This window comes from Enoplosus armatus, chromosome 23, assembly GCF_043641665.1.
Source record: "Enoplosus armatus isolate fEnoArm2 chromosome 23, fEnoArm2.hap1, whole genome shotgun sequence".
In the NCBI taxonomy this organism is placed as follows: domain Eukaryota; kingdom Metazoa; phylum Chordata; class Actinopteri; order Centrarchiformes; family Enoplosidae; genus Enoplosus; species Enoplosus armatus.
In genome coordinates, this window is record NC_092202.1 from 6033200 (window position 1) to 6042468 (window position 9269).

The 9269-nt window shown below is 43.6% G+C and overlaps 1 protein-coding gene across 2 annotated transcripts in view; it reads left to right on the forward strand.

Annotated features, from left to right (window-relative positions):
• Positions 1-9005, forward strand: part of stim2b (stromal interaction molecule 2b) — a 37394-nt gene extending 28389 nt beyond the window's left edge. The window contains exons 4-12 of one of the 2 annotated variants that reach the window (XM_070929554.1): positions 81-192; positions 1714-1829; positions 1968-2145; positions 2344-2521; positions 2937-3098; positions 4129-4229; positions 5088-5326; positions 5422-5665; positions 6620-9005. In XM_070929554.1, the coding sequence (XP_070785655.1) occupies positions 81-192; positions 1714-1829; positions 1968-2145; positions 2344-2521; positions 2937-3098; positions 4129-4229; positions 5088-5326; positions 5422-5665; positions 6620-7250 (1961 nt within the window). In that variant the 3' untranslated portion in view covers positions 7251-9005. The remainder of the gene's footprint in view (positions 1-80; positions 193-1713; positions 1830-1967; positions 2146-2343; positions 2522-2936; positions 3099-4128; positions 4230-5087; positions 5327-5421; positions 5666-6619) is intronic. The other variant, XM_070929555.1, reaches the window with a different exon arrangement.
• The last annotated feature ends 264 nt before the right edge of the window (positions 9006-9269 follow it).

The following is a 9269-nucleotide window of genomic DNA, read 5'->3' on the forward strand; positions in this document are numbered from 1 at the left end:
TCTTCCATTAACCTCCTGTTCCTCTGTGAGTGGCTCAGCAGTACAGTAATGACCTTCATCTTTCCCCTTTCCTCATCCAGTCCACAACTGGACCACAGAGGACACGGTGCAGTGGCTGAAGGAGTCGGTGGAGCTGCCGCAGTATGAGAAGAACTTCCGGGACTTCCGGGTCACAGGGAACACCTTACCTCGGTCAGTACGGCTCCCTCACAGCAGCAGACACATATTGACACGACATGTGTGCGTCTGCGTAGTGTCCTCTCTTTGCCTCCAATTAAGATGTTTTGCTTTGCCGGTGAGCAGTGAAGTGTGTTTATGAACAGTGACACCATTATGGTCTTTGTTACAATACCCAAAGGCACCTTTAGTTTTCATTACTCTGTTTAATGCTGCCCACTGCTGGTCATAAAAGGCAACACAGGGGGGAAAAAAGGCTTCTGGAGCAGGTAGATTCAGCCTCAGTGTGTTTGGTCTTCTGTTGCTGTGTAAGAAAAGGTTCCTCAGGGCTTGTAGACATTTTTATACCAGGCCAGATCACTTTTCAACACATGATCTTAAACACAACCATCACTGCAATCTGTAAATGCTGTGTAGTGAATCATAATGTGATAGTTTAAGTCCTTCGTTCAGCACAGTAAAGATGAAATTGTGTACAAAGTAATCTGACATTACAGAAGACGTCGGTGGGACACTTGTGGAATGTGACTCGCTGCAAACTGCATGTACGGCATGAGTAGAAGGAGGGGTGGGTGTGGGGGTGGAGGGGTTATTGAGGGGTTTCATGTTACGCCACAGGGCTGATGGGCGCTGACTCATGAAATGATGTCACAGAGAGGGGGTACAGTTTCCACAGGCTGCCATGTTGTGTGAGCCGTTTAAGATGGTGGTGGTGGACGGTGAGCTCAGACGGAGAAAACACTTGAGTGACAGCAGGAAAGAATACTGCAACCATTAAAAGACACTGGATGAAGTTGCTTTACATGAGCTCTCCATTTCAGCACCCCAATTATTTTTACCTTTGTTTCCCCCAGTGGTCTTCTGCTTGAATACTGTGTGTATTTATATATTATGTTACATTATTTGTTTATGTTTACAGAAAGAATCCAGTGAAAGGAGTTTAAAAGTTTTCTCCCACATTGATTTTTCATAACTCATTCAATATTGACTTCTTCCTGGATGAATACACTCACGCGTGTCAAAACAGCCTGGCAGCAGGTCTTTTTCTTAGCTGCACCTTTTATACAAATCAGATGAACTGCAGTCCGCACTTGTTCACATCAGTAATCCTCATAAATACCCCTATAAATTGGAAAATGTTGTACCCCTGACGGTAATTTTCAGCAGGCTTAGTAAATACTCCCCTAAAACTGCAGAAGTTCAATCACAGTGGTTGTCCATACAATCCTGATACGTTGGTATACTGATATATATACTTAGAGGACATGCCTTAATGTTTTATTCAGTCTGTAACCCTTAACATCATCCCTATTGTGTATCATTATATAGGGTCAAACAAGCCCTGACCCTAACCTTTAGTGGTTACACTAAAGTTACATTTGTTCTGTACACAACAGACAAACATTTTAAATGCTAAGGAGGCAAAAACACAGACACAGACAGATACTTAACTGTCCACACAAAGACAAATGTGACGCACACTGGGCACTGAAACTGTTGAAATCTGACAGATTTTTCTTTTTCTCCGTATTTCAGAATAGCGGCAAATGAACCGTCGTTTATGTCGATGCAGATGAAGATATTAGACCAGCGACATAAACAAAAACTAAACCTAAAGGCACTAGATGCTGTGCTTTTTGGCCCTCCTCTCCGTAAGTATGCAGTGTATTTAACTTGGACCCCACTTTGTATATGCCTATACTTTTTTATGTAGCTAGAAAAATGTAATGAAACATCCAGTATTTGCTAAAGCCAGACATATCTTCTGTTCTTCTCCCCTCCCTCTGCAGGTCCACAGCACAACTGGATGAAAGACTTTGTCCTGATGGTTTCCATAGTGATTGGCGTCGGGGGCTGCTGGTTTGCCTATGTGCAGAACAAGTCCAGCAAAGTGCACATCTCTCAGATGATGAAGGATCTGGAGAGCCTGCAACACGCTGAGCAAAGCCTCTTAGACCTGCAGAGCCGGTGAGAAAAGGAAATGTATCATTCGTATTAGAATGTGAATATAAACACACATATATATATAATATATATATATATATATATATTCACCCTGTGTAGAAATTGTGTGTGTAAACATGCTTACTAAACCTACACCATGCCAGACTTTTATTCTGCACTCGTCCAGCCTCATCCCGTCTTTCCCCCCGCCTCATCTCCCAGGCTGGAAAAGGCTCAGGAGGAGAACCGGACGGTGGCCGTGGAGAAGCAGAACCTGGAGCAGAAGATGAGGGATGAGATCACCGGAGCCAAAACTGAGGCTCACAGGCTCCGAGAGCTGCGAGAGGGCGCTGAATGTGAACTGAGCCGCCTCAAATATGCTGAGGAAGAGCTAGTACAGGTAGGGTCTCCCACACTGCCACTTGAAAACAGATTTATCATTATTGAAATGTATTTACATGTTCTACTCAAATAGCCAGTATATGGATCATCCCTGTATATGTATGTAAATGTATTCATTACTGCTGCTAAAACACCTTGAAATGAAAAGATTAATTTCACATTTTTCATTTCTTCCACAAAATACCTCCTTTGCATAACCACAAGATTTCTCTCATTTCCCTTCACATAAAAAATACAGCACCAATATATCACGAGTTCCTCTACTTACTGAGGATTGGACTCATTTTCACGCAGCGGATTATTGTATTCACCCTCACTTTCAGTAATGATCTCGCGGGGGAGGTTTTTAAATATTTCACAGTGAATTTAACTTGGACCCTGATGTATCGTGGTCCTCCTCCCTCCCCGCGTAGGTGCGGAAGGCTCTGAAGCGAGCCGAGAAGGAGATGCAGTCGGAGCGCTCGGTGCCCGAGGCCCTCCAGAAGTGGCTCCAGCTCACACACGAGGTGGAGGTTCAGTACTACAACATCAAGAAACAGAATGCTGAGTTTCAGCTGTGCGTCGCCAAAGACGAGGTAACGTCATTCATTCATTCATTCATTTATCTGTTGACTGTAAGGTAGGACTGTCAGCAATGATTCCTCATACATAAGGTGACTCATAAGCAGGTAGGGCCAGTCAGCAGTGTTGAACGGGTTCATTTAACGTTGGTCCAGATCAGGTCTGGCAGAGATTTTACAACAGAATGAATCTGAATTTATCTTGCTCATAAACCACTGATTTGAAAAATACCTTTGTTGAATGAATGCATTTGATTTCGGCGACTATTAACATTTAATAATCGATGATTTAATCGTGTGGAAATTTGAAACAGTTTTTAACAAATAAAAAAAAGGGTTAGGGTTTAGGTTTTACTCACATCTACAGAGGAGACTTTTGCCTCCTGGGTGTTGACTGGCAGGATCCAACCTAACATACCTGCTGTTTTCTATTAACAAGTCACAAACTGAAGTAAACAGAACTGTGCCTTGCTCATCTCTTTCTGTCTCCATGTGGTGAAAGAGCAGTAAATCATGTTCACTGCTACCATCAAGCCACCGGTGCTGCAGAGAGAGCTCAGTCTGCTCTCTCGTAGACAGACAGTATTGTTTAACAGCTGTGTAACGCAGCCTGGCTGGCCTACAGTATTAGCAAACAAGAAAAGAAATGTGTGTTAGGAAGTTGAATGTTAATCAGGAAAATAGATTTAAATCACTTTCAATGAATTTCAAGCAAGTAAAATTTGAAACTTCATATATATTTTTTTAATTAAACAGTTCTGCTGCTAATCTCTTTAATAATTTATATAATTAATGGTTCCATTTTTCAAATTTGTTTTTATTAATGAAACCTTCAAACCTTGAGGTCAAACCTTCAAGCTGGGGTGGACTAAAAACACAGATTGCTTGTTTGATTGATGAGTTGACTTCAGCCACATTTCCATTTACTTTCAGTTTTAGAGAAACAAACCTGAGCGCTGCATTAGTCTGGGTCACTGAGGGGAAACGTTTGGGGCCGTGGCGACATTGTTACGGTCCAAATAATACTGTGAAATGTTTTTTTCAGGCAGAGAAGATAAAAAAGAAAAGAGGTTCTGTGTTTGGAACTCTTCATGTAGCCCACAGTTCATCGCTGGATGAGGTGGACCACAAGATACTAGAAGCAAAGTAAGATATGAACACACTCTCTCACAAACACACACACACACACACACACACACACACATTCAATGTGACTGCAGGAGAATTCATTGTGCGTCATGTGTGTAATTTGTCAGCCATGTCTGTTTAGCCCGTTCCTATTGATTTGCAATAATGTCAACCAATCACAAGTGGTTATTGATGCAAAATGTTACAAGAAAGGTCCTTGTGTCATATTGAACAGCAGCATGTTGTGATGGCATGTTATCAATATGGCAGTCAGTGTAAGTGCAGCAGCTGTAGTGTTGTTTGCAGTGTGTATTACTTACCTCATATACATTTAAATACAAACTGTATATGTTCAGAATCTGCTGATAGATTAAAAGAGGCTTTTGGTGCCACTTGACACCAACAGTGACATTATCTTTGTTTGTTCAGGGATTCAGTTCTTTGCTCGAGCCATCAGAGCACTCACTGCACAGGAAAAAAACCCAAGCAGTGACGATATCTGACTCTACAGAGTCAAGTTCTCGCTCAGATTTGAACACATAATGCTATTACATTTCTTAGGCAGACACCAAAAGTTTTATTCCAGATATATTTAATATATTCAGAACTCTTGTATAATCCAGGCACAGATAAAGAATCCCTTTGTGTTTTAAAGCCTAAAAAGAAAAAAGTCACATTAAAGAAAGAACGAGGTGAAATCTTCTGCATGACCACTTTAATAAGTAATAATAAGTCCTATATCATAATATCACCAGTCTGTGTGTCTAAATCCTGACGAATCAAAGCAAAGACGGCTTCTTACTTTGTCTGACACAAGAACTTGAACCAGTATCAGAAACAGGATCACTTTAATTCATCTGTGTTTTACTTTTTTAGGAAAGCCTTGTCGGAGGTAACGGCGTGCCTGAGGGAGCGGCTGCACCGCTGGCAGCAGATCGAGAAGCTTTGCAACTTCCCTGTAGTCAATAACTCGGGGCTGCCGAGCCTCACGGCCAGCCTCTACTCAGACCACAGCTGGGTGGTCATGCCGCGGGTGTCGGTGCCTCCCTACCCCATCGCAGGAGGAGTGGATGACCTGGACGAGGACACGCCTCCCATCATTCCGCAGTTCACAAGTGAGTAAGACGGCAGAGGACTTTGACACAAATGAACGCAGTGAAATCGATTGTAATATTTTTTCTCTTCTCTTCTCTTTTTACTCTTCCCCCAGCGACCACGTTGATCCGGCCCTCGCTGACCCGCAGCAGCAGCCTGTGTCGTTCCCGCCGGAGCCTGCTGAGCTCTCCGCAGTCCTCGCTGATGTCCCCGGACCCCGACCTGCTGTCCATGGCCGGCTCTTCCCTCTCCTATCGCCCCGAGGCCGACGACGAACATATCATGTTCAGCTCGGATAGGAGGGGGTATGTAGCGGTGGCCGGAACGCCGCGGAATGGTTTTACAGTTTGGACTCACAGGTGTTTTATCCAGACATTCACACTGATGCTTTCAGCTTGGGGTTAAACGGCGCCATTTGTTACTGGGTGCCATCGAGTATGTGGAGGATGCATGAATTACCTCTACATGACACACCATAAACAGTTAATGTCTAACATAATTAGTTAGCAAGATCTCCACTTTAATTCCTGCACTTTGCCCCAGTTTGTTTTACTAATGTGTCAGTAAAGACTGAACCCCGAGAAAACTCAAAAGGTGGTCATATTCATGTGAAATGCACAAAAAACATCTGTTAGAATTTGTCATTTTGATGACTTACTCTTCTGTTTGCTTTTGGGCCTCTGTTGATACCCCGCCCCCACCCACTACCCTACCACCTCTGTGCATTGTGTATGTGCATTGTGTCACCTCCCAGTTCCCATTAAGTACAGAGCACACAGCAGACTAATACTGAGCATGATGCCTCCATTACATGCGCAGAGACCAACCAGAACTAACTGGCCCCAAGTTTTTCTGGAAAATAGTTTGTGGCAATTTGATGAAGAACCTGTGTGCGTAGAATATAAAATAATAAACATGTTTAAAGTAGAGTCAGACACAGGGCCCCTCTCCAAGAAAGGGCCACAAAATTGCAGCTCCTCCCTCAGTTTATATTGTGCTGAATTTGTCCACGCTAACCTCCATGCTAACGTAGTAATTACAGGCATATCTATTCATATATCCTTATTATCTGTCCTATATTTTTCCTATACTTTAACTTACCAAAGTAAAGGTAAAACATGTCCCAGCAGATCAGTGTTATACACCGAATGATATTGATTTAACATAAACGTTTTTTCTATAAAGAATTGTGTCCGAAACACTTACTGTGACAGACCTTTTGTAGGCAGTGTATTAGCCACATTTTCTTTTTCTTTCTAATTTGTTGGGCCATGTTTCTGGGTTGTGACCGTACGTCTGCTCTCCTCTCTCAGGGAACCGGCTCCGGAGGGCAGCTCCGACACGGACTCTCTCAACTCCTCCATGGGCCGCAAGCAGCTGCACAACCCCTGCACACCGGGCTCGGACACCCCGTACCGCAAGATCTCCCGCGAGGAGCTGCTGCTGTTCGGCCAGAGCTCGGAGCTTCCCGCCTCCGCCTCCACCACCCACACCACCAGCAGCAGCAGCAGCAGCAGTCTCAGGGACTCCACGCCTCCACCTCTGCCTCCCACTCCGGCCACCACCCCCTCCGGCCCGCCCTCCACCTCGCCTTCCCCGGCCTTGGAGCACCACCCATTTGCACACAGAGGCTCGCCCGACCTCACCCGCATCATACCCGAGTCCCAAAGTGTGACCTTCTCACAGGGGAACGTCACCTCTCCGACGGGCAAGGGCATGTACAACGGCATCCTGGAGAAGTCCTACAGCTTCGGCCAGCTGCCTGCGAGCATGCTGCCCAACGTGGGGCGTTACCCGTCTCTTACCTCCCTGGACTCGGAGGGCCGAAGCATGGGAAGGGAATACAAGCTCCAGAGCACCTCCTCCCAGGACTCCAGCGACAATGGAGAGAAAATCAAGCGCTCCTCCTCTAAAATCAAAAGCTTATTTAAGAAGAAAAAATAAAACTTGCAGAGTCAGACATAGTGTGAGAAAGAGAGAGAGAAATAAAATATAAAGAGTTGTTTTAGCCCTAATACTAAAAAAAATGGACATCACTGTAAGCTAAAACATTTCATTTTCTCTCTTATTTTTCTTCTTTTGTTGTGGTCAAAGATGGAATGTAGCTCAGTCTGGGTGCCTTCGAACGCCTCAGACTGGTAGCCTTATTTTTCAATAATGCCTTTTTATTTAGTTCACTCATAGCCTCACAGGGAAACCTGCCAAGGTCAAGGAAAAGTCAATGAAAGGTCAAAGGTCATGGTAGCTGTCATCCAGACAGTAAGAACATGTGACCTGTTCACTGTCTTCTAGTCATTTTGGTTTGAACCAAGACGCCACTATGTGTAAGGGTCTAAAGGTGCAGTCCATAAGTGTATTCCTAAGCACACAGAATGAGGTTTGCTGTTCCGACTGAAACTATTTAATTCATACTTTCAGCGGCGACAGCACAACGTGAACCCCACCCAGAAAAAAAGCTCATAAGATTTCTTAAAAACAAATTCTTTCTAAAGCGCCCTCACTACTTCTTCCCGCTCAAATTATGGATTGCATCTTGTGAAGTGTTTGAGTCCTAAACTTGATTAATTTCCTTTGAATAATAAAAAAAAAAAAATCCTGCTAAAAGTTTGTTGCACTACTACTTTCCTGGTACTTTGGGAAAGCACCGCTGCTTGCGGAGTACATATTGAATAAAGATATAGAGATGAGAGAAATACATGGGCAGTGGCTGTGGAGATGCAGCACATAATGCCAGAGCCAAAATTATCTGACACGTCTTCAACGCCGCTACTCATGGATGTCTCAATATATACACACACTTTGTTTTCACATTATGTTCTTATAGATGTTTTTAAATAGATTTATATTGGTGGGGGTTCCTACGAACTGATCTTTACAGAAGAAAGTTGATTGAATATGCAGATTTAACCCGCACCAGTCATTTTACCTGTAATCTAGCTGTCCCTTATTACTTGATTAACTGTGTCCTGTAGCCATACAAACATGTCATTTCCATTTTTTTTGTCTTAAGTACCATGTCACCTCTGTAAAATGTGGTGTCACCACCAGATTTTGCTCAAATTGTCTGTACAAATAATTCTTTTTGTGGTTGGAGTGTGGCCTCTGCCATCTGAGTTTCCAGGGTTTTCTAAAGACAAACACTAAGGATTATCTGTTCAAAAAAAAAAGGAACTATTTGATCCAGATCTGATCGATACACCAAGAACTGCCCCCCCCCCCCCACCCTTACCACACACACTAAGCTCGAAGCCGACCCATGCAATACGGTCCTGTTCCTGTTCCTCACCTCTGGGCCCGCACCGAGCGCACTGATGTCAAGAGCTCCTGCTTCACACTGTGATTTCTGCCTTCTTCCCTTCATCCCGGACCTGGCTGCTGTCACTGCTGCAATCTAAACACGACGGGTCATGTCACGGCCGCGACAGAGGCGCTGAAAAGTCAGGGGGGGTGACGCCGTGTACGAGGTGTGTCTGGGTGACAGGACGACATGATGAGGATCCAGTGGCCTCTGTTTTTAAAGAAAAAATAATAATATATATATTAGACATTTGTGGCAATACGGCACACAATGAAGGAAATAGAAGACAGAACTGCAAGACGAGGAGGACATGAATGTTTACGAGACATTAGGGTTTTTTTGAGAACATTTTGTGTGTGAATATTTGTATACTGTAGAAGAATTAATAAAAAAATGGAGGCATCAAAGACGTTTCAGAGTGGTCTTTGCTGCGGTGTTTCGTGCTTGTTATGGTTCAACTGTTTACTATTTTCTATGTATTTGAAAAAAGCCAATTTTAGAAGTTATTTTTTCATTTCTAACTGCTCTGTGTGATTGTCACTGAGCAAGCGGACAAATAAGCATTTAAAGGACAACATGTCATTTTTCTTCTCATGTTACTTCCAGTTAAGTTAATTTGTCACAAGGAGCTGGTTTTTTGTGGCTCTGTGGGGAACTCTCTGTAA